We start from the raw sequence: 23938 nt of genomic DNA, 5'->3' as shown, positions 1-23938 counted from the left end.
ACTCACAGCCTCCTGATTGTGAGGTGAGGGCTCCACCTCTAGACCACCGCAACACTCCTACGGGCAGCACATAAACTTCATAAATAAATTTGTTTTGAGAGACTGCAGACCGAGGTTCATTGTTCATTTTATTGTGTATTTTTTTTTTGTTAAGGCAACGATTAATTGCAACCTGTAATGGAGACACCGGGGTGACAGGAAGTCTTTCCAGGTGGAATTGGGCACCAAGGTGGCAGCGTCTCCTACCAGCAAAACCAGTTCAATTGAGCCAGCTTTGGAGATGTAGGCATGTGTGGTTGTGTTGTGTTTGAAGATGGGTGTGTGTGGGAGGGGGGTAGGCTCAGAGATTGATCATTAAATTAAGTCTTTGAACAAGCCTCAACTCACCAAACAACAGTCAGCAGCTGGCAGCCTTGGCCCAAATACCACCCGTTAGTTGTTAAATTTCCTCGGTCTTTCCACAGGTATTTGGGCACCTCCAAGTTCTCGTTTCAGTTTCTCCACACTCCGTGAAGTTGTGGAAAGGGGGCGGGGAGCAGAATTAAGGGGGCTGGAAGTACGGAAAAGGGGGGGGGGCACTTTGCTGGATCACATCGCCACCAAAGTTTGGCGTGGCATGTGACAAAACTCCCTGTACGGGCATACCATTCATTTCCGCGAGAAATCGGAAGGATCTGAAAACGGGAGACAAGGAAGATGTTGGCGGTTGACCTACCCTTGTGTAGCTCTATCCTGTTTCATTACAAATTGGGTTTGGGATTAAACCAGGTTAACCATCCTGATATAGACAGAACATTCCCAAGAAATTCTGGCATTGCTCGCCACTTTTGAAAAGAGTTCTAGACTTTTAAACACCGCTGATTTTGGAGCACACAACAGTGGCTCGTCAAATTGGCGTCCCGGATGGAGCGTATGTAAAATGCTGGGAGGGAGAAAGAGAAAAAGGCCAGAGGCTGAAAGAAAAAAATGGTGCGCCCTTTTCTCTTTGGTTTTATAGGAGTGGGACCAAAACAGGCGGGCTGGGACAGAAAATCGCTGCAGGACAGGCCAACTCTGCCCCACCTCTGGATAAGCATCAGACGTCGGTCTGCTGGGAAAGAGATGCGGAATCTTGGCGGCCGTCACATGAACATATCATCATAGTCCGGAGGGCGAAGGTGATCGGGATTAGGCCTGAAAGAGGAATGAAGAAAGCTTTATGTCAGGAGTTTCCAAACCTGGCTAATTTTAGAGCTGTGGACTTCAAATCCCAGAATTCCACAACCAACTACGCTAAAATATGGACTGTTGTATCCCACTAGCGGCCAGTGGAGCTGGTGTGGCAGACTGAGACAGTGAGGAGGATGGGGAGGAACATAGGCCAGTCCTGGAGTCTGGGGAAGGCTCTGATGAGGGCTCTGCGTCGGAGGCAGAGAGGGGGCCAAAGCCATCTGGGAGTTATCAGCAGAATCGGAGATAAGTGAGGCAGGAGAACAGCTGGCGCCTGTTCCCGATGTGTGCAGGTGCAGAGCTGCCAGGAGAAGGGAACAGCTAAGGGCCCACTCGAGAGTAAAGGCACAGGTGGACGGTGAATGGCTCCTCCCGTAGGGAATAAAGAGGAGCGAAAGGGGAGTGGAGTTTGCAGGAGACCATTAGTTCCATTCATGAGGGTGAAGATCTGTTCCTGACTTGTTGCCAAGGAATTGCTGCTACAGCGTGGAGTTTGGAAGATATTGGCCTGGCAGCTCTCCAAGCCTGATAAAAGATCTGTAGTTGTCAAAGACTGTTTGCTGGGACTTTGCTGGAAAGGAATTCCCTTTAACCTAAATAAAAGAGGTTTTATGGATTTATTAATCCCGAGAGGTGGAGGAAGCGGAGACTTAGGGGTTTTTTAGTTAAATGTTTTTTAAAAATCTGTAGGGGTTCTGGGATTGGGGGGTGGGTGGGTCAGGTCAGGAGTGATGACAGAGCCAGGTCACTAGGTGTGGTCGCAAGCGGAAGGAGTGGAAGGGAGGAGGAGGGGGAGGATATCGTTCCAATACAGGGCTCTTTGATTCCAACGGTCGTAGGGAGGGGCAGATACGAGGACAGATCAAGAACTCGCAGTCGGTTGGGAGACCGTGGGTACTGGTCACACCCGGTCGCTTGTACCAACCCCCGCGTACTAGGTGGTCAGGAGCTGCAGACCCAGGGCCTGAGGCTGTTGCTATGCAATGCGAGGTCCGTTGTTAATAAGGCCCCCCTCATTTACGATCTAATTTTGGAGGGGGAGCCGGACCTCGCAGGAATAACGGAGACCTGGTTGGGCCATGAGGGAGGTTTACCCCTCGTGGAAATGTGCCCACCAGGTTATCGAGCATTTCACCAGCCTCGGGCCCAGGGAAGGGGCGGTGGGGTAGCAGCGATTATACGGGAAGATTTAGAGCCGAGGGAGTCCACTGTGCCACAGACGTCCGGGTGTGAGTCCCCTGTCGTGAAGTGGGGCCCTGGGAGACAGTTGGGCCTGCTGATAGTATACCTGGCTCCTCGCTATACATCAGCGGCCCTGCCTGAACTCCTTGAGCTGATCTCATCGGTGGCGGTTGAGACCCCCAAACTTTTAGTTATGGGGGATTTTAACCTGCCATCGATGGGAGAAGCATCAGAGGGGGTTCGGGAGTTCATGGCTTCCATGACAGCCATGGACCTGACTCAATTGATTCAGGGCCCGACACATGAGGGAGGTCACACCCTGGACCTTGTTTTTGTCTCTGGCCAGTGGTTGAGTGATCTGGGAGGAGGGGATTTAACCATCACCCCTCTGTCATGGTCAGATCACTCACTCCTTCGTCTTGACTTCCCTGGTGCTACCTCCCGCTGCGGGGAGGCGGAACCGGAAAGCATTAGATGGTTCCGCCCCAGGCGCCTGATGGAACCGGATAGGTTCCAGACGGAGCTTGGGCCACCACCTGTAACCCTGACCCGCCCCCGGGTAGAGGACCTGGTGGCTGCGTGGAATAATGTGACTACCGGGGCCTTGAACCGGGTGGCGCCTTTGCAGCCTTTCCGGCGGCAATGATCCACCCTGGCCCCTTGGTTTACCGAGGAGCTAAGGGTGATGAAGCGCCGCAAGAGATGCCTAGAGAGTCGTTGGAGATCCTCCCGTTCCGAATTTGACCGAACACAGGTACGAACCCATTTAAGGACGTACCTTGTGGCATTGAGAGCGGCCAAACGTCAATATTGTGCCGCTCTCATTGCATCCGCAGAGAACCGCCCTGCCGCCCTGTTTCGGGTGTCCCGCTCCCTCCTGTTTCAGAGGCCGCGGGAGGCCCCTTTACAGGGTAGGGCAGAGGAATTTGGGAAATATCTGCAGGATAAAATCGCTCAAATCCGGAAGGATTGGGTCCCTTTCAGTGGTCTAGTGGAGACGTCCGCGGCGAGTCTTGAGAGACCAGTCTGGGAGGAGTTTGACTTGGTTGCCATCGAGGATTTGGACAGAATGCGTGGACGACTGCGACCCACCACATGTTTATTGGACCCGTGCCCCTCCTGGCTTGTACTGGCATCCTGGGAGGTTACACGAGACTGGCTCCTGGACCTAGTGAACGCCTCGCTGAGCGAGGGGTCTCTCCCGGCCGCCTTGAAAGAGGCGGTGGTGAGGCCCTTGCTCAAGAAGCCTTCCCTGGACCCTACGGAGCTGGCCAATTACCGTCCTGTCTCCAACCTTCCCTTTTTGGCGAAGGTTGTAGAGAGTGTGGTGGCTTCTCAGTTCCCACGACATCTGGAGGAGAATGATTATCTAGACCCGCGCCAGTCCAGCTTTCGCCCCGGGCACAGCACGGAGACGGCCTTGGTCGCATTGGTGGATGATCTCTGGAGGGCCAGAGATAGGGGTTGTTCCTCTATCCTGGTCCTATTAGACCTCTCGGCGGCTTTTGATACCATCGACCATGGTATCCTGTTGCACCGACTGGAGGGGTTGGGGGTTCGGGGCACCGTTTTGCGGTGGTTCGGCTCCTACCTTTCCGACCGGATGCAACGTGTGTTGGCAGGGGAGCAGAGGTCGACCCTAAGCCCCCTTACTTGTGGGGTGCCACAGGGGTCGGTCCTCTCGCCACTCCTGTTCAACACATACATGAAGCCGCTGGGCGAGATCATTCGTGGTTTCGGGGTGGGATATCATCTGTACGCTGATGATACTCAGCTGTACATTTCCACCCCGAACCACCCCAACGAGGCCGTCGAAGTGATGTCCCGGTGTGTGGAAGCCGTACGGATCTGGATGGATGACAACCGACTCAAGCTCAACCCTTCCAAGACGGAGTGGCTGTGGGTTCCGGCCCCCCGGTTCAACCAGTTAATTCCATCTCTGGCCATTGGGGGCGTACAACTGGCCCCCGTGGAGCGGGCGCGCAATTTGGGCGTCCTCCTGGATGCCCGGCTGTCCATGGATGATCATGTGACAGCCGTGGCAAGGGGGGCGTTCCACCAGGTTCGCCTGGTGCGCCAATTGCGCCCCCTATTGGACCGGGATGCCTTACGCACAGTCACTCAAGCAATGGGTGGAAACTAATCAAGGAGAGAAGCAACTTAGAACGGAGGAGAAACTTCCTGACCGTTAGAACAATGAATCAGTGGAACAGAAGTTGCCTCCAGAAGTTGTGAATGCCCCAACACTGGAAGTCTTTAAGAAGATGTTGGATAGCCATCTGTCTGAAACGGTATAGGGCTTCCTGCCTAGGCAGGGGGTTGGACTAGAAGACCTCCAAGGTCCCTTCCAACTCTGCTATTGTATTGTATTGTATTGTATTGTAATGTAAGATCATTCTTTGCCCCTTCAGCAGTAAACCAAATTTATCATTTCATTTTCCTATCTGTTATTCTATTTTGTATAGATAGCAGATATCCTCAAATTCAATTTTTATATAAGCATTTTACTTAATTAGCTATCCACAATTAATAATGTTAATATAATTTCCTCACATCTTAAGTGGCTACGCATTAACATATTTCGTTTTATTCTACGAATATATCCCTTCTTCTTTCCCTTCCTCCTTTTCTAACCATTTTCTCTTAGTTCATTTCTTACTCTCTTTAAAGTTTTGCTTTTCATCAATTTTCTGGATGTCCTTTTATCCCACGTTCTTAGATTCCTTTTTTTTTTCTTTTTATATGTATTATATCTTTTCTTCTGCCTCTTTTCTATCACTTTTCGATAGATTTTTTGAATATACAAGGACCTTTGTATGGTCAGGATTTTCTGGGTCTTTATGAATTTATTTTTCCCAGTCCTTGCGAACGCCAAGTGGATTATGGACGTCAATATGGTTTAAGGAAGTTTTGGGGTGGGTTGTTTTTTTTATTGATGGTTTAGCATAGAGATAGATGATGGGGGCAGGAGGGAAATGCTGTCAGATAAAGACATAATCCTAGAATAAAATCCGGCAGTTATGTTTACGTAAGATGCTTAACTCAGTTATGCAGCTAATCTCAGGCCATCTGGATGAGCTACATTGAAAAATGCTAAGCCTCAAAACTAACAGAATCAATCAAAATTAAACCAAGGCTAAGATTAAACAGTGGCACAAATTATGCACGTAAATTACGGTAAAATGTTAATGCAGGCAGCTTTCGGCGTACGGACATAACTGAGGCCAGAATATCTGTTGTTAAACAAGACAGTTGTTAAATGAGGTCTGCCCCATTTTACAACGTTCCTTGCCACGGTTGTTGAGTGAATCGCTGCCACGGTAAAGTTGGTCACAAGGTCGTTAAGCGAATAAGGCTTCCCAACTGACTTGGCTTGTCCGAAGGTCGCAAAAGGGGATCACGTGACCCCGGGTCGCTGGGACCGTCATAAAGATGAGTCAGTTGCCAAGCGGCTGGATTTTGATCACGCGACCACAGGGAGGCTGCAACGGTCGCTAAGTGTGAAAAACGGCCGTAAGTCACTTTTTTTCAGTGCCGTTGTATCTTTGAACGGTCACTAAATGAACTGTTGTAAGGAGGCCGGCTCCACTGGCCTCGGGGGCAACTGGGGAAGGGCAGAGTCAAGTGAGCCCTGCAGACAGGGAGAGCTCAGGCAAAGAGCAAGGACCACCGCCTCCTGATCCGAGAGCATGGAGGGAAGAGAGAAGGTGAGAACGACGCAGACTGAGCCAACTAAGGGGAAGGAGAGTGCTCTGCCCCCTTTTCACAAGGCACACCTGGGGACTGAGATGTAAGGAGGTGCCAGTGGGGGGGGGGATTTGTTGGGAACAAGGGTTGAATTGGGGGAGCCTCGTGTGCACTTGCCGATGCCTGAAGATTGCTGTTCTCTGTCTTGCCAGTTTGCCTGATTCGCTGAACTTCTTTCCCTGGTTACTGTTAGATTAACCTGGTTTATTGGACTACTTGTAGCCAGAGGCTTCTGAAGGTTTGTGTGAGAGCTTTGCTCCAGGACTTGTAGTGAATGTGGGAATGTTTGGGGGTACAGTTGGAGCAATAAAGGGGAGTTACATCTGTTCTCTGTGTCAGGCCTGCAGCCATCTTTTCTTTGAGGCTCTTTGGATTGCCACAATTTCTATTATTCTGCTATGCATTTTCTATGGTGGGAAAACGGGGGGGGGGGGGGGGATTGTACAGAGTTAGATGATATGTAGCCATAACAAAATTCTTTCTAGAAAGCCAAGGTCATCGTTTGTCTCTGCACCTCTGCACCTGACCGGAACTGGATGGGTGGAACTGACAGCATGGCAGGGGAAGATTGGACCGTGTGATGGGCTTGTGGGTGTGGGGCCAAGATCTTGAACTTTCAACTGGGTGGGGGAAACCGGGAAGCCTTCAGATTCGGGTTTTCCCAGATGTGCCAACATGGCTCTCTTAATACATTGGAACTTTGAGCAATAACTTTGCCTTGGATTCTGATTTAACTTTGGATGCTATTTGGAACCCTGACATTCTGGTTGTGTTGCTTTCGTGCCACGCCCCGGGTCATCACAATCCCCATGGGCACATTCCTAAATTTAAGATAAAATTTAGATTAGGTACTCCTCGACTTACGACCGACTGGTTAGTGACCTTTTCAAGTTACGATGGACTACTCGTTTAGTGACTGTTTTAAGTTTAACGTCAATGTGTTGTAATTTCTCAACAAATGCAAAAGGAACACATTTTGAACATTCCACTTTTCAGCAATTCAATGCGAGAGAATTTCCGCCATACTTACCCGGGCCGGCTGGTCCCCGGGGGTCCAAACGGGTCAAACCGGGCCCCTGGAGGAACGGAACCAGGGGGGAGTCTGCTGGGGAGCCCGGAAGAAGGGTCCAGGACAGGATTCCGAAATCCTGATCGAAGTGGATCAAAGATCATTCCTCCACCTCGGCCTCTGAGGAAGAGAATCGAGAGTGAATTAGAGTTAGTTTGCTTTAGTGGTTAATGCACCGGGTTAGAAACCAGGAGACTGGGAATTCTAGTCCTATCTTAGGCAGAAAAGCCGGCTGGGTGAGTTTGAGCCAATCGCCGGGAGACGGGAGTTCTAGTCCTGTCTGAGACATGAAAGCCAGCTGGGTGACTTTGGGCCAATCACCGGGAGTTCTAATCCTGTCTTGGACATGATAGCCAACTGGGTGACTTTGATCCAATCACCAGGAGACTGGGATTCTAGTCCCGCCTTATGCAGGAAAACCCAGCTGGGTGACTTTGGGCCAATTGCCAGGAGACAGTGAGTTGTAGTAATGTTTTAAGATATAAAAGACATCTGGGTGACTTTGGGCGAATCACTGGGAGACTGGGAGTTCTAGTCCTTTCTTAGACATGAAAAACATCTCGTGTCAGGCCTGCAGCCATCTTTTCTTGTGGGTCTTTGGCCTGCCACTCTTTCTATTATTCTGCTATGCATTTTCTATGGTGGGAAAACGGGAGGGGGGATTGTGTGGAGTTAGATGTAGCCATAACAAGATTCTTTCTAGAAATCCAAGGTCATCCTTTGTCTTTGCACTTCTGCACCTGACCAGAGCTGGATGGGTGGAAGCAGCCAGCGTGGCAGTGGGAGATTGGACCATGGGATGGACTTGTGGGTGTGGGGCCAAGATCTTGAACTTTCAACTGGGTGGGGGAAACCGGGAAGCTTTCAGATTCAGGTTTTCCCAGATATGCCAACATGGCTCTCTTCATCAATTGGAACTTTGAAGAATCTTTTGACTCGGACTCTGATTTATTTTTGGACGCTATTTGGGACCCTGACATCTAGGTGACTTTGGGTCAATCATTCTCTCCAGCCTACCCCACCTTACAAGGTTGTTGTGGGAAAAACAGGACAAAGGAAAAGTGTATTAGGTATGTTCACCGTCTTGAGTGATCTATGAAGCAATAAAGGTGAGATATGAAAATCGAATAAATAGAATTTAAAAATTCAGATCTGGACAAGTGACGGGGTGGTAGATGATCTGTCCAAGGAAGCTTCTAGCCACTTGGGGCATTCTGGGAATTGAAGTCCACCCCTCTTAAAAATTGCTAAGGTTGAGAAACAACTGGGTGAATCGCAAAAGGGCAACGCTCGAAATGAGGGATCGACTTACCCCAAAGGATCCAGATCTTGTCTGCCGATATTGAACGGATCGAGTGGATCTGGCCTGAAAGAGAACTCATTTTCATTACAATATCAGACAACGGATCTATGCAGTGGTGGGTTTTTTAGAACCTATTCTGTAGGTGTGGCCTGTTTTGTGGGAGTGGCTCGGTGGTCATGTGACCGGGTGGGCGTGGCCAAGTTGGAAAATGTGGTGAAACTCACTTAACAACGCTCTTGCTTAGCAACCAAAATTTTGGGCTCAATTGTGATCATAAGTTCTCTTTGCTTCTTCTTTCCTTCCTTCCTTCTTGTGTCTCTCTCCCCCACTTATCTTTTTTCTTTCTCTTCCTTCCTTCATTCTTATCTCTCTCTCTCCAACTTTCTGTCTTTCTCATTCTTTCTTTCTCTCTCTTTCTCTCATACACACACACACACACCATTTCCCTCATGTCTGCCACTGACAGGTCTCAAAGAGAAGGAAGGACTCCTGCCTTTGGAAGGGGTTGGACTAGATTACCTCCATGTTCCCTTGCATCCCTCTATGTTCTCTGTCCCATTTAGTCACAAACAGACTCCCCCATTCACTTTAAAGTTGGTCGCAAACTCCACCCACCCTGCGCGCACCCTGGTCCTACCCAAGGAGGTGAGCTGGGGTGGGGGAAGGAAGGGGGGAGTCTGTGGCTCCATGTCTCTTGATCTTCTTCCCCGCCTCGGTTCTGCGGGCGGGAGGTGCTGCTGCTGAGGTGGTGCAGCGGCGTTAGCGGGGGAGTCAGGGCGCTGCCCACCGAGCAGCGCGACCAATAGCTAGCCCAGGAGCAGTAGCCACCGCCGCCATCGCTTGCTACCACTCAGGCCGGAGGCCGGGCACGCAGAGGGGACGTGGCGGCGGCAACGGCAGCCGAGCGGGGTCAGCACTTTGGTGGGCGTTGAGGGAAGGAAGGAATGAAGGAGGCTGCAGGCTCATTTGCCCTCGTCTACGCGGCCTCCTTTCGTTCTCTGCTGCCCGAACGAGTGAAGAAGGCAGACAGAGAACGAAAGGAGATCACGTAGCCGAGGCAAAGTAGCCTGCAGCTTCCTTCCTTCACACGTTCGGGCAATGGGGGGGGGGGCTTTCTTGCACGCCTTTGGAGAAAGAAAGAGGCAGGGCGGGGAAAGCATGGTGCAGACCGGCAGGGCGAGCGGTGACTGGATGGGCAGGGGGAGCGAGCGAGGGGGGGGGACGGAGGCGGGAGGGAGCGTTCCGGTACTGTGCCACCGGATAAACAGGTTCCCATTGTTAAGCTAAATTTCACGAACGGGTTCTTGCGTACTGGTGCGAACCGGCTGAAACCCACCTATGGATCTACGGAACCTCAGAACAGGCGAAATGGGGACCCTCCTGGGCACACAGTGTGCATTCCATCCGTTCTGACCGAGGCTTCCCAAGAGCATGAAGCAAACGCCGACAAAACCCCCTTTTATTAATTGACTGTGAATTCTGCTCCTTCATCTCCAGCAAAGTCTCTCAAGGGAAGATTTACAGTCACAGACCTTCTCTGGCTTGGAGAGCTGCCAGGCCGAGATCTGCAAAACTTGGCAAGGAGCCTCAGAGAATCACGAACCAATGAAGCGAACTAATGGCCTCCTGCAAACTCCACTCCCCTTTTGCTCCTCTTTTATTCCCTCTGGGAGGGGCCATTCATCGTCCACCTGTGGCTTTAGTCCTAAGTTGACCCCTGTTCTTTAGCTGTTCCCTTCGTCTGGCAACTCTGCACATGCGCACACTGGGAACAGGCTCCAGCTGTTCTTCTGCCCCACTGATGTCTGACTCCGAAGGCAGCTGATAACTGTCAGACGGCTCTGGCCCACTCTCTGCCTCCGACACAGAGCCCTCGTCAGAGCCTTCCCCAGACTCCAGGACTGGCCCATGTTCTTCCCCAACCTCCTCACTGTCCAAATCTACTGCCTGCTCTGTTGGCAGGCCACAACACCATCATTCTAGTCCTCAGTGAGGTCCACAGATTCACGAAGCAGGCGCGGCCAGCACACCAAAGCCCGAGGCACTCACCAGTTGGGTTGCCGGCTGCCGTGAGGATGCCGAGGTGGGATCCAGAGAGGGTCATGGTCGGGGGGGTTGGGGGGTGAGGGGTTCCTCTCCCTTTTCGGCTCTTCCTCCTTGGTGCTGGGTGGCCGCTTCGAGGTTTCAAACGGGGAGAGTATGTGATGGACGATCTGGGTCTGTAAGACCTCCACATTCCGAAATACCCTGTAAAAAAAGAGAATCATTGGACGCCAAGAAACATATAGTCCTCGACTTACAACCATTCACTTAATGATGGTTCAAAGTTATGACGGCACTGAAAAAGTGACTTAGGACCGTTTGTTTTTATCTACCAGTTCGCCTCCTCCTAGCATATGTTTTGTATATGTCTTGGTATATGTTTTTGGTATATGTATGTTTGTCTATATATTTATTTCCTATGTTTTGTTGTACGCCGCCCCGAGTCCTTCGGGAGAGGGTGCGGCTAAGAAATAAATAAATATTTATTTATTTATTTATTATTTATTTCACTGTTTACGACCGTTGCCGCATCCCCATGGTTGCATGATCAAAATTCGGATACTTGGCAACTGACTCGTATTTACGACGTTGGTCACAGGATCCCCTTTTGCGATCTCCGCTCCTTCCGTATAAAGCTCAAGACCCACCTATTCCAAATAGCTGGCCTGGCTCAACCATAACTGCATATCGCTCCTGACGGGTTTTTTAATTCGGTAATTTTATTTAATGGGATTTTAAATTGTGTTTTTTAATTGTCTTCACTTATTAGTCTACCTCCTCCATGCACTTGTATATGTCTTTGTTTCTTATGTATGTATGTTGTCTCTATCTGTATTTTATTTGTTTTGATTGTACGCCGCCCCGAGTCCTTCGGGAGAGGGTTGCAGCTAATCAAATAAAATTATTATTATTATTATTATTATCTTCTGACAAGCGAAGTCCGTGGAGGGAAGCCAGATTCATTTAATGACGGTGTTAGTAATTGAACAATGGCAGTGATTCACTTAACAACTGTGGCAAGAAAGGTCGTAAAATGGGGCAAAATTGACTTAATTGTCTGAGTAAGCAACGAAAATTTTGGCCTCAATTGTGGTTGACAGAGAGTTCTAGTCCTGACATAAACATGAAAGCCATTTGGGTGACTATGGACCGATCACCAGGAGACAGGGAGTTCTAGTCCTGACATAAACATGAAAGCCAGTTGGGTGACTTTGGACCGATCACCAGGAGACAGAGAATTCTAGTCCTGACATAAACATGAAAGCCAGTTGGGTGACTTTGGACCGATCACCAGGAGACAGGGAGTTCTAGTCCTAACATAAACATGAAAACCATTTGGGTGACTATGGACCGATCACCAGGAGACAGGGAGTTCTAGTCCTGACATAAACATGAAAGCCAGTTGGGTGACTTTGGACCGATCACCAGGAGACAGGGAGTTCTAGTCCTGACAAAAACATGAAAGCCATCTGGGTGACTCTGGACCAATCACCAGGAGACAGGGAGTTCTAGTCCTGACATAAACATGAAAGCCAGTTGGGTGACTTTGGACCGATCACCAGGAGACAGGGAGTTCTAATCCTGACATAAACATGAAAGCCATCTGGGTGACTCTGGACCGATCACCAGGAGACAGGGAGTTCTAATCCTGACATAAACATGAAAGCCAGTTGGGTGACTTTGGACCGATCACCAGGAGACAGGGAGTTCTAGTCCTGACATAAACATGAAAGCCATCTGGGTGACTCTGGACCAATCACCAGGAGACAGGGAGTTCTAGTCCTGACATAAACATGAAAGCCAGTTGGGTGACTTTGGACCGATCACCAGGAGACAGGGAGTTCTAATCCTGACATAAACATGAAAGCCATCTGGGTGACTCTGGACCGATCACCAGGAGACAGGGAGTTCTAATCCTGACATAAACATGAAAGCCAGTTGGGTGACTTTGGACCGATCACCAGGAGACAGGGAGTTCTAGTCCTGACATAAACATGAAAGCCATCTGGGTGACTCTGGACCAATCACCAGGAGACAGGGAGTTCTAGTCCTGACATAAACATGAAAGCCATCTGGGTGACTTTGGACCGATCACCAGGAGACGGTGAGTTCTAGTCCTGACATAAACATGAAAGCCATCTGGGTGACTTTGGACCGATCACTAGGAGACAGGGAGTTCTAGTCCTGACATAAACATGAAAGCCATCTGGGTGACTCTGGACCGATCACCAGGAGACAGGGAGTTCTAGTCCTGACATAAACATGAAAGCCATCTGGGTGACTTTGGACCGATCACCAGGAGACAGGGAGTTCTAATCCTGACATAAACATGAAAGCCAGTTGGGTGACTTTGGACCGATCACCAGGAGACAGGGAGTTCTAGTCCTAACATAAACATGAAAACCATTTGGGTGACTATGGACCGATCACCAGGAGACAGGGAGTTCTAGTCCTGACATAAACATGAAAGCCAGTTGGGTGACTTTGGACCGATCACCAGGAGACAGGGAGTTCTAGTCCTGACAAAAACATGAAAGCCATCTGGGTGACTCTGGACCAATCACCAGGAGACAGGGAGTTCTAGTCCTGACATAAACATGAAAGCCAGTTGGGTGACTTTGGACCGATCACCAGGAGACAGGGAGTTCTAATCCTGACATAAACATGAAAGCCATCTGGGTGACTCTGGACCGATCACCAGGAGACAGGGAGTTCTAATCCTGACATAAACATGAAAGCCAGTTGGGTGACTTTGGACCGATCACCAGGAGACAGGGAGTTCTAGTCCTGACATAAACATGAAAGCCATCTGGGTGACTCTGGACCGATCACCAGGAGACAGGGAGTTCTAGTCCTGACATAAACATGAAAGCCATCTGGGTGACTCTGGACCAATCACCAGGAGACAGGGAGTTCTAGTCCTGACATAAACATGAAAGCCATCTGGGTGACTTTGGACCGATCACCAGGAGACGGTGAGTTCTAGTCCTGACATAAACATGAAAGCCATCTGGGTGACTTTGGACCGATCACTAGGAGACAGGGAGTTCTAGTCCTGACATAAACATGAAAGCCATCTGGGTGACTCTGGACCGATCACCAGGAGACAGGGAGTTCTAGTCCTGACATAAACATGAAAGCCATCTGGGTGACTTTGGACCAATCACCAGGAGACAGGGAGTTCTAATCCTGACATAAACATGAAAGCCAGTTGGGTGACTTTGGACCGATCACCAGGAGACAGGGAGTTCTAGTCCTGACATAAACATGAAAGCCATCTGGGTGACTCTGGACCAATCACCAGGAGACAGGGAGTTCTAGTCCTGACATAAACATGAAAGCCATCTGGGTGACTTTGGACCGATCACCAGGAGACGGTGAGTTCTAGTCCTGACATAAACATGAAAGCCATCTGGGTGACTTTGGACCGATCACCAGGAGACAGAGAGTTCTAGTCCTGACATAAACATGAAAGCCATCTGGGTGACTTTGGACTGATCACCAGGAGACAGGGAGTTCTAGTCCTGACATAAACATGAAAGCCATCTGGGTGACTCTGGACCAATCACCAGGAGACAGGGAGTTCTAGTCCTGACATAAACATGAAAGCCATCTGGGTGACTTTGGACCGATCACCAGGAGACAGGGAGTTCTAGTCCTGACATAAACATGAAAGCCATCTGGGTGACTTTGGACCGATCACCAGGAGACAGGGAGTTCTAGTCCTGACATAAACATGAAAGCCATCTGGGTGACTTTGGACCGATCACCAGGAGACAGGGAGTTCTAGTCCTGACATAAACATGAAAGCCATCTGGGTGACTTTGGATCAATCACCAGGAGACAGGGAGTTCTAGTCCCACTTTAGGAATGAAAGCCAGGTGGGTGACTTTGAACCAATCATTCGGTCCCTTAGCCCAGGGGTGTCCAAACTTGGGAACTTTAAGACTTGTGGACTTCAACTCCCAGAATTCCCCAGCCAGCTGGCTGTTGTTGTTGCAGAGAAAATAGGAGGAGAAAGGATTACTAAGTATGTTCGCTGCTTTTGAATCATTTATAAAAATAATAAAAGGATGGGATATCGACCAATACATAAACAATTAATAAATTCGATGCTTGCGCTGTGCAGATCCCAGCAACCCATGAGGCTGGGTGCGAGTGGCCCCCGTTCTATGGCAACCCAACACTTTTTGCAACCCCTCCTTAAATATGTCAAAAGAACTTTGATTACTTGTCAAAATCTTCCAGATGTTCTGAGTCAACGAAGTCGGTTATTTTCAATGTCAGATCTGCCACTTTCTGCGTTTTGGGATCCTGGATGGAGAAAGGCGGAAAAAAACAGTGAAGGAGGAAGCTGAACCTTTATCTGGTGCCCTCCACCAGATAAAGGTAAAGATTCCCCTCGCCCATATGTGCCAGTCGTTCCCGACTCTAGGGGGCGGTGCTCATCTCCGTTTCAAAGCCAAAGAGCCAGCGCTGTCCGAAGACGTCTCCGTGGTCATGTGGCCGGCATGACTCAATGCCGAAGGTGCATGGAACGTTGTTACCTTCCCACCAAAGGTGGTTCCTATTTTTCTACTTGCATTTTTTACATGCTTTCCAACTGCTAGGTTGGCAGAAGCTGGGACAAGTAACGGGAGCTCACTCCGTTATGCAGGGCGCTAGGGATTCGAACCCCGAAACTGCCGACCTTTCTGATTGACAAGCCACCGCATCCCTCTGTAGGAAGTCCTAAAAGTGCTTTCCCCAAAAGTCTTTCTTGTTTTCCTTTTTCTTAATCAACCAAGATAATGAGGGGACGGACTGGAGACTCAAACATACGATGGACGGTTGCAGGAACTGGGCCTGGCTAGTCTAGGGAAGAGAAGGACCAGGGGAGACAGGAGAGCATCTTCCAATATTGGAGGGGCTGCCCCAGAGAGGAGGAAGGGGGTCAAGCTATCCTCCAAAGCTGCCGAAGGCCAGAGAAGGAAGAATGGATGGAAATTGTTCCAGGAGAAATTCAATCCAGAAATAAGAAGAAATTTCCTGATAGTTAGAACCATCAACCCATGGAACAGTGGGGAAGTTGTGGGAGCTTCATCCCTGGAGGCTTTCAAGAAGAGACTGGACTGCCATCAGTCAAATGGGGTAAGGTCTCCTGTTTGGGTGGGGGGTTGGACTAGATGACCTTCAAGGTCATCTGTTAATCTGTTATTTATTTTATTTATTATTTTTAAAGTTGTCAAGGTTTAGGTACACTGGGCTAGACATTGGTCTCTCTCGAACCCAAAATGCTTGCTGGGCTTTGCAAGAACCATGGAGTGACCAAGCCCCCCCCCCCGGGGGGGGGGGAGGTACTCCCAGACCTATCACTCACCCCCTCCCGGCTTCTGCTCTGGGTTCAAAAGAGACCATAACCTTTAAGGCAGGCAATGAGCAGTCCTTAAGACTCTGACTGCTCTGGGTTTACATCTCCATCCTTCGGGGGAAGCGTTAAGTACAAAGGTTCCTTCTCCTTTAGGGGAGTCCAAATCAGTGGCCCCCCAAAAGCAGCTTACCATGACGTTGAGGATGATGCTGTGGTCCACCAAGATGGCCTTCACCAGCAGGTCGTGGGAATCGTCCTTCAGTCGGTAGCGCAGAGTGTAGAGTTCCTTGTCTGCATTCCAGCCTGCAGGAAGCATTTCCGACTTCCTCTCGTTGGCGGCCGCCTGTGGGATGAAACCAGGAAGGGGGTACAGTTAAATGTGGGGTCCCTGGTGCTCTCGGACCTAGGCTGCTTTCCTGGGGACGTTTCATGACTCAACTAGGTAACACCATCAGGGATAGAAGGGAGTGGAATTTGCTGAGAGGAGGAGGAGGAGGAGGAGGAGGAGGAGGAGGAGGAGGAGGAGGAGGAGGAGGAAGAAGAGGAGAACTGTGGGGTCCTTTGTGCTCTCTGAGCTTCGTTTTTTTCTTGGGGACGTTTCATGACCCAAGTAGGTAACGTCATCAGGGATAGAAGGGAGTGGAATTTGCTGAGAGGAGGAGGAGGAGGAAGAGGAGGAGGAGGAGGAGGAGGAGGAGGAGGAGGAGGAGGAGGAGGAGGAGGAGGAGGAGGAGGAGGAGAACTGTGGGGTCCTTTGTGCTCTCTGAGCTTCGTTTTTTTCTTGGGGACGTTTCATGACTCAAGTAGGTAACGTCATCAGGGATAGAAGGGAGTGGAATTTGCTGAGAGGAGGAGGAGGAGGAAGAGGAGGAGGAGGAGGAGGAGGAGGAGGAGGAGGAGGAGGAGGAGGAGGAGGAGGAGGAGGAGGAGAACTGTGGGGTCCTTTGTGCTCTCTGAGCTTCGTTTTTTTCTTGGGGACGTTTCATGACCCAACTAGGTAATGTCATCAGGGATAGAAGGGAGTGGAATTTGTGGAGTGGAATACAAGGAAAAGGGGAAGAGGAGAGGAGAGGAACAGGAGGAGGAAGAGAATGATTTTGGGGAATATAATATAATAAATATAATATAATAAATATAATATATATAATATATATAATACATATAATAAATATAATATAATACAATATAATGTAATACAATACAATAATATTATTATATCATATCATATCATAGCATGACATAACATTACTAAAATAATATACAGAGCTCCGAGTTTAAATGTCCACTTTTTTCTATTTCATCTTTAATTTCTGCACTGAATTCCTACAGACAGGCAGTCCTTGACTTGCAAAACTTCGTTTAATGGCCGTTCAAAATCACAACAGCCCGGAAAAAAGCGACTTATGACCACTTCCCACACTTATGACCTTTGCAGCATCCTGATCCAAATTCAGATAATTGGGAACCGGTTCCTATTTACAACGGTCGCAGTATCCTGGGATCCCCTTTCGCGACCTTCTGGCAAGACAAGCCAACGGGAGGGAAGCCAGATTCACTTAACGACAGTGTGACTAACTTAGCAGCAGCAGCGATTCACTTAACACAGGGGTGTCCAAAATTGGGAACTTTAAGACTTGTGGACGTCAACTCCCAGAATTCCCCAGCCAGCATAGCTGGCTGGGGAATTCTGGGAGTTGAAGTCCACAAGTCTTAAAGTTCCCAAGTTTGGACACCCCTGACTTAACACCTACGGCAAGAAAAGTCGTAAAATGGAGCAAAACTCACTTAAGAAATGTCTTCCTTAGCCGCAATTGGGGTTCAATTGCGGTCCTAAATCAAGGACTAGCTATATCTTCCCAATCTACTGTTGACCCTCACCCCATTCCTAAGAGGTCCGTAGACGGGGGGCGCATAAGCGCACCAGCTTGCCTTCCGTCCCTGTCCTACTGTTCCCATTTATTGGTATCCCTTTCCTGTATTGCAGGAACTGGGTATGTTTAGCTTAAGCCAGGGGTGTCCAAACTTGGGAACTTTAAGACTTGTGGACTTCAACTCCCAGAATTCCCCAGCTGGCTGGGGAATTCTGGGAGTTGAAGTCGACAAGTCTTAAAATTCCCAAGTTTGGACACCCCTGGTTTAAGAGAAAGAAGGACTAGGGGAGACATGATAGCAGTCTTCCAATATCTTAGGGGTTGCCACAAAGAAGAGGGAGTCAAACTATTCTCCAAGGCACCCGAGGGTAGAAAAAAGAAGCAATGGGTGGAAACTAATTAAGGAGAGAAGCAACTTAGAACTGAGGAGAAATTTCCTGACAGTCAGAACAATTAACCAGTGGAACAGAAGTTGCCTCCAGAAGTTGTGAATGCCCCAACACTGGAAGTCTTTAAGAAGATGTTGGATAGCCATCTGTCTGAAACGGTATAGGGTTTCCTGCCTAGGCAGGGGGTTGGACTAGAAGACCTCCAAGGTCCCATCCTCACTTGACAAAACAAGCAAACAAATAAATAAAAGCAACCCAAGAGGCGTATTGCAGCGCTCAAAATGTAGCCTTGTGAGCAAACGGTTCGCGTTGGTGATTTTGGGCGCCTGGCCAGCCTCGAAGACTGCTGGGGCAGACTCACCTCGCCTCCGTTAGACCTCCAAGCTACCACTCAAACACCTCCAGCTTCCGCTCCCCCCCTCCCCGGTGCCCCACAGAAGAAGCAAGGGGTCCCCTTAATTTTCTCAGGCTGCTGCAAAGGTTTTTCTTTCAAACCCGTTTTTTCTTTTGCCCCCCAAAAGTCTCCATGGGATTCCTGAAGCGTAGGCTGGTCTGCGCAGAATTCTGTCAATTTTTAAGACTAAAGCATTGGATAGAATAGAATAGCAGACTTGGAAGGGACCTTGGACGTCATCTAGTCCAGCCCCCTGCTCAAGCAGGAGCTCCTATCCCATTTCAGACAAATGGTTCTCCGATCTCTTCTGGAAAATCTCAACTTCTGGTGGCAAGCTGTTCCACTGGTTAATTGGAAATTTTCCCCCTATTTCTAAGTTGAATCTCTCCCTTTTCTGTATTAAGAACGGTTGCAATATTTCGATTTGGCCAGTCTAAAGAAAAGAAGAACTAAGGGGGGGGGGGGAATGGGACATGATAGCAGCATTCCAATATTTGAGGGGCTGCCCCAAAAAGGAGGGGGTAAACTTATTTTCCAAAGCACCTGAAGAAGGCAGGACAAGAAACAACGGATGGAAACGAATCAAGGAGAAGCAACCTGGAACTAAGGAGAAACTTCCTGACAGGGAAGGCAATTAACCAGTGGAACTGCTTGCCACCAGAAGTTGTCAGTGGAGGTTTTTAAGAAATGACTGGGCAGTCATTTGTCTGTAATGGATATAGGGTCTCCTGCTTGAGCAGGGGGCTGGACTAGACCTCCAAGGTCCCTTCCAACTCTGTTATTCTGTAATTCTGTAAGGGTCTCTTGCTTGAGCAGAGGGTTGGACTAGAAGACCTCCAAGGCCCCTTCCAACTCAGTTATTCTCTAATTCTGTATGGGTCTCCTGCTTGAGCAGGGGGCTAGACTAGAAGACCTCCATGGTCCCTTCCAATTCTGTTATTCTGGAATTCTGTAACGGTCTCTTGCTTGAGCAGAGGGTTGGACTAGAAGACCTCCAAGGCCCCTTCCAACTCAGTTATTCTCTAATTCTGTATGGGTCTCCTGCTTGAGCAGGGGGCTAGACTAGAAGACCTCCATGGTCCTTTCCAATTCTGTTATTCTGTAATTCTGTAAGGGTTTCTTGCTTGAGCAGAGGGTTGGACTAGAAGACCTCTAAGGTCCCTTCCAACTCTTGTTATTCTGTAATTCTGTAAAGGCCTCCTGCTTGAGCAGGGGGCTGGACTAGAAGACCTCCAAGGTCCCTTCCAACTCTGTTATTCTGTAAGGGTCTCCTGCTTGAGCAGAGGGTTGGACTAGAAGACCTGCAAGGTCCCTTCCGACTCTGTTATTCTGTAATTCCATAAGGGCCTCCTGCTTGAGCAGGGCTAGACTAGAAGACCTCCAAGGTCCCTTCCAGCTCTATTTCTGATTAACAGCACACAGAGAAACGTGGCTTAAAGTTTTTGTCCCCCATAAGAAATCAAGGCAGTCCTCCCTTATGGTGACCCCTAAAAATCTGGGGTCCCTGCTCTCCAAAAATAGAACCGCTCCCTTGTTATGGAATTTTCTGCATATATGCTGTAAATATGATTTTCTTTCAGGTGGTTTGCCATTTGGGAAATGGCACTTTTGTGCAATGTTTATATATATTTTATGTATATATATATGGTAGACCGGGCTGCTGTTTTTATATTTCACGCTCTTGTCACTTTAAAATATCTTTTGTCACACGATGGAAAACCCTTTTTTTAGAATCAGGGATTTCCAACTTTGGCCACTAGGTGTAGGACTTCAACTCCCAGCGTCCCACAGCCCGCAATGCATTCTGGGAGCTGGAGTCCGGCCCTCTTAAAGGTGCCACCCTTGAGAAACAGCAACTCAAGAGTTTTTTGAGTTCCTGAGCAGTTTGGGTCCCTTTACCTTTATCTATCCTCTGAAGACTTAAGTCTTGGGAACTGGATTGATTGACGGATTAATTGATTAATCTTATGCACTTATGACTGCAGGACTCTAACTTTGTTGCTTGTATCCTTACGATTTATATTGGTATTGATTGTTTCCTGATTGCTTATTTATACCCTATGACGATCGTTAAGTGTTGTACCTTATGATTCTTGATGAATGTATCTTGTCTTTTTATGTACACTGAGAGCATCTGCACCAAAGACAAATTCCTTGTGTGTCCAATCACGCTTAGCCAATAATTCTATTCTATTTTATTCTATTCTGTTCTGTTCTATTCTATTCTCTATTCATTCCATATTCTATTCCATTCCACCATTCTATTCTCTATTCATTCCATATTCCATTGTATTCTAATCTATTCTATTCTCTATTCATTCCATATTCTATTCTATTCTATTCTATTCACACGCTGCCCAATTCTCCCCATAGGGCAATCCCTGGATGCCAGGTAGATGAATGCACTTATTAATAAACTACAAATCAATCTCATAATTTCACAAATAAAAAAAAAAGAAAACTCATTACAAAGGAAGCCATGAATTCTGATTGTTATTGTTATTATTGTTGTTGTTATTTTCTCTTATTCATTAAACATGAAACTCCGTCAACTGAACATTTAAAGATGTGTCACAACTTGACTGGTGCTAATGCTTGATAGGGGTTGCTGACAGCGTCTTAGGTATCAACCAAGTATCTTCTTATTTGTTGTTGTTGTGGTGGTTATACTTTATTCATTAAACATGAAACTCAGTCAACTGAACATTCAAAAATGTATTATTATTATTACTGGTTAATAATAAGATAGGTGAGATTCACAGCCTTTGGGGCTGGTTGGTAGCTCAACAGCTCGAGTCCTAACCAAGGACCTAGGAACTGTTGTTGTTATTGTTATTGTTATTATGTGGTTAATCTTTGGTGAGATTCACAGCCTTTGGGGCTGGTTGGTAGCTTGAGTCCTCACCAAGGACCTAGGAACTGTTAAGGTAACGTCGGAGGATATAAGCTGTTCCAAGTAGGGAGGTTTTTTGTAGAGTCAGAATGTTCAAGTCAGGTAAATTTAAATTTAAATTTAAATTTAAATAATAATAATAATAATAATAATAATAATAATAATAATAATAATAATAATAATAATAATAATAATAATCAGCTTTGTTCTGCCAACTCTCCATTCTTGATTTTATCACATCTTTTCTGTATTCTTGTTTCGTCTGTTGGGCCTTCAGATAATAATAATAACACCAGCGGAACTGCAAAAAATGACGCTACTCGGAACATCTTATATTTTAAGAAGGTCCTTGGTTGATACCTAGGAGGCTGGCAGCAAACCGTATCAACCATTAGCACCAGTCACTGGCATTTGTGATGCATTTTTGAATGTTCAGTTGGCTGAGTTTCATGTTTAATGAATAAAAGAGATAATGATAATAATAAACAAAAAAAAAACCACCCTACTTGGAACAACTTATATCCCTCCGAGGTTACCTTAACAGTTCCTAGGTTCTTGGTTAGGACTCGAGCTGTTGAGCTACCAACCAGCCCCAAAGGCTGTGAATCTCACCAAAGATTCACAGAATAACAACAACAACAATAACAGCAACAACAATAACAATCATTTCCAAAACAAGAATCATTTCCAAAATAATGCACTCCATATTCCAGCCCTTCCCCAAAACTTTCCACCCCATCCAGTCTCCCCCTCCCCACTTGCCTTCCCCCCCCCCCGGAAAGCAGGGGAAGGGTGGGGGTGGGTGGGGGGGGGGGGCGTGCAACGACCAAGGGCCGCTTTTGCCAATCGGGGCCTGGATCCCGACTGCAGAGTTGCAACCGGGCGCCCGCGAGCCCCCTTCGCTTTTGCGGCCTTGCGCGCCGCCCCGAGGGTTCTGGGCCCTGCCGGAGGTGCGTGGGTGGTCTGGGCGGAGGGTCTTACCTGGTCCCCGGTGCCGAGACAGCGGTAGTCGCGGGTGATGAGCTTCCAGTGGACGAAGCAGAGCAAGGCGTCCTGCCCGCAGCCCAGTTCGGGCGCCACCGAGTTGTAGAGCAGCTCCAAGCCGGCCATGGTGCCTCCTCCGCCGGCTCCTGTAAGAGAAGCGCTGGGGGAAGGACCAGGGAACCGCCTCCCCAGGCCCGGGAAAGCGAAAGCGGCCGCCCGGCTCCGCCTCCCGCCGCGGGAGCGATCCGCTGGGCTGCTCCCCTGCTCCCTCCTCCCACCGGGGCTGCAGCAGAGCCCATCCTCCGCAGCCCGGCCGGGGAGGATGGGCTGGGGGTTGCAGTCCTGGGGAGTCGTGAAAGAGGGTATTTGGAGCTCGGCTTCAACTGGGGGGCGGGGGGAGCGGGTTCCTTGGTGCTCTCTGAGCCGGGTGGTTTTCTTGCAGACGTTTGGTGACCCGACTAGGGAACCTCATCAGTGTTAGAAGGGAGTAGGGGGTGTGGAGTAGAGGAGGAGGAGGAGGAGGAGAAGGAAGAGGAGGAGGAGGACTATGGGGTCCTTGGTGCTCTCTGAGCCGGGTGATTCTCTTGCAGACGTTTTGTGACCCAACTAGGGAGCATCATCAGTGCTGGAAGAGAGGTGGGTTTAGGAATGGTTGTGATAGTGGTGAAGGAGGAGGAGGAGGCGGAAGAAGAGGAGGAGGAAGAGGAGGACAAAGAAGAGGAGGGCTGTGGGGTCCTTGGTGCTCTCTGAGCCTGGCTGTTTTCTTGCAAATGTTTCGTGACCCAACTAGAGAACATCATCAGTGCTAGAAGGGAGGGGGGTTTGCAGAGAGGAGGAAGAAGGAGGGCGATGATGATTTTGAGGTCCCTTGGGGTGCTCTGAGTCTGGGGGCGGGGTTCTTCTTGCAGACTTTTCGTGACCCAACTAGGGAATATCATCAGGGTTAGAAGAGGGAGTGTTGGGGGCACGGAGGAAGAGGAGGGCTATCACTTAGCAATGAAAATGTGGGCCTCCCTGATGAGCGTAACTTGAGGACTACCTGTGTGATCTCAGCTGCATTATATTTATTACCGATGTTTTCTGTTGGGTTTTTTAAAATTGTTTTAAAATGTTTTTAGTAGTTTAATTGTGATATCCCGGTTTTGTGACATCCCAGCCGTTCAGAGTCAATGACTGAAGATGGGCAACCATAGAAATTAGATAGATAGATTGATAGAATAATAGAGAAAGATGCTGGATGGATAGAGATGATAGAAAGAGATGATAAATATATATAGAGACAGATAGATGATAGGGAAGGATGATAGATTATATATATATCATCCCTCCCCATCATCGAGATAGAGATGGAGATGATGGATGGATAGAGATGGTGATAGAGATGATAGAGAGAAAGAGATGATAAATAGATGATAAATGATAGATGATATATAGACAGATAGAAGAATGATAGATTATATATATATATAGATGATAGATAGATAGATAGATAGATAGATAGATA

At 48.4% G+C, this 23938-nt stretch overlaps 1 protein-coding gene across 1 annotated transcript; it reads right to left on the bottom strand.

Annotated features, from left to right (window-relative positions):
- Positions 1 to 110: 110 nt before the first annotated feature.
- Positions 111 to 22661, bottom strand: PSMF1 (proteasome inhibitor subunit 1). The gene is made up of 7 exons (XM_081949797.1): positions 22432 to 22661; positions 16094 to 16246; positions 14785 to 14867; positions 10560 to 10757; positions 8520 to 8573; positions 7169 to 7327; positions 111 to 1173 (listed from the first exon to the last, which is right to left on the bottom strand). Exons 1-7 carry the CDS (start codon positions 22558 to 22560, stop codon positions 1122 to 1124), a joined length of 828 nt encoding a protein of 275 aa, XP_081805923.1. The 5' UTR covers positions 22561 to 22661; the 3' UTR covers positions 111 to 1121.
- Positions 22662 to 23938: the final 1277 nt, after the last annotated feature.

Source organism: Natrix helvetica (assembly GCF_964273705.1).
Source record: "Natrix helvetica genome assembly, chromosome: 3".
NCBI classification, from domain to species: domain Eukaryota; kingdom Metazoa; phylum Chordata; class Lepidosauria; order Squamata; family Natricidae; genus Natrix; species Natrix helvetica.
The sequence above is the reverse complement of the archived record's forward strand: the minus strand, read 5'-3'. Positions and strand labels throughout refer to the sequence as shown.

Excerpts from the sequence above, each read along its gene's own strand:
- PSMF1 (XM_081949797.1), bottom strand. The coding sequence starts at position 22,560 with ATGGCCGGCTTGGAGCTGCTCTACAACTCGGTGGCGCCCGAACTGGGC. Across the intron at positions 16,247-22,431 it reads GTCTCGGCACCGGGGACCAG|GCGGCCGCCAACGAGAGGAA; the intron begins GTAAGACCCTCC and ends TTCATCCCACAG. Across the intron at positions 1,174-7,168 it reads CCGGGGACCAGCCGGCCCGG|GCCTAATCCCGATCACCTTC; the intron begins GTAAGTATGGCG and ends TTCCTCTTTCAG.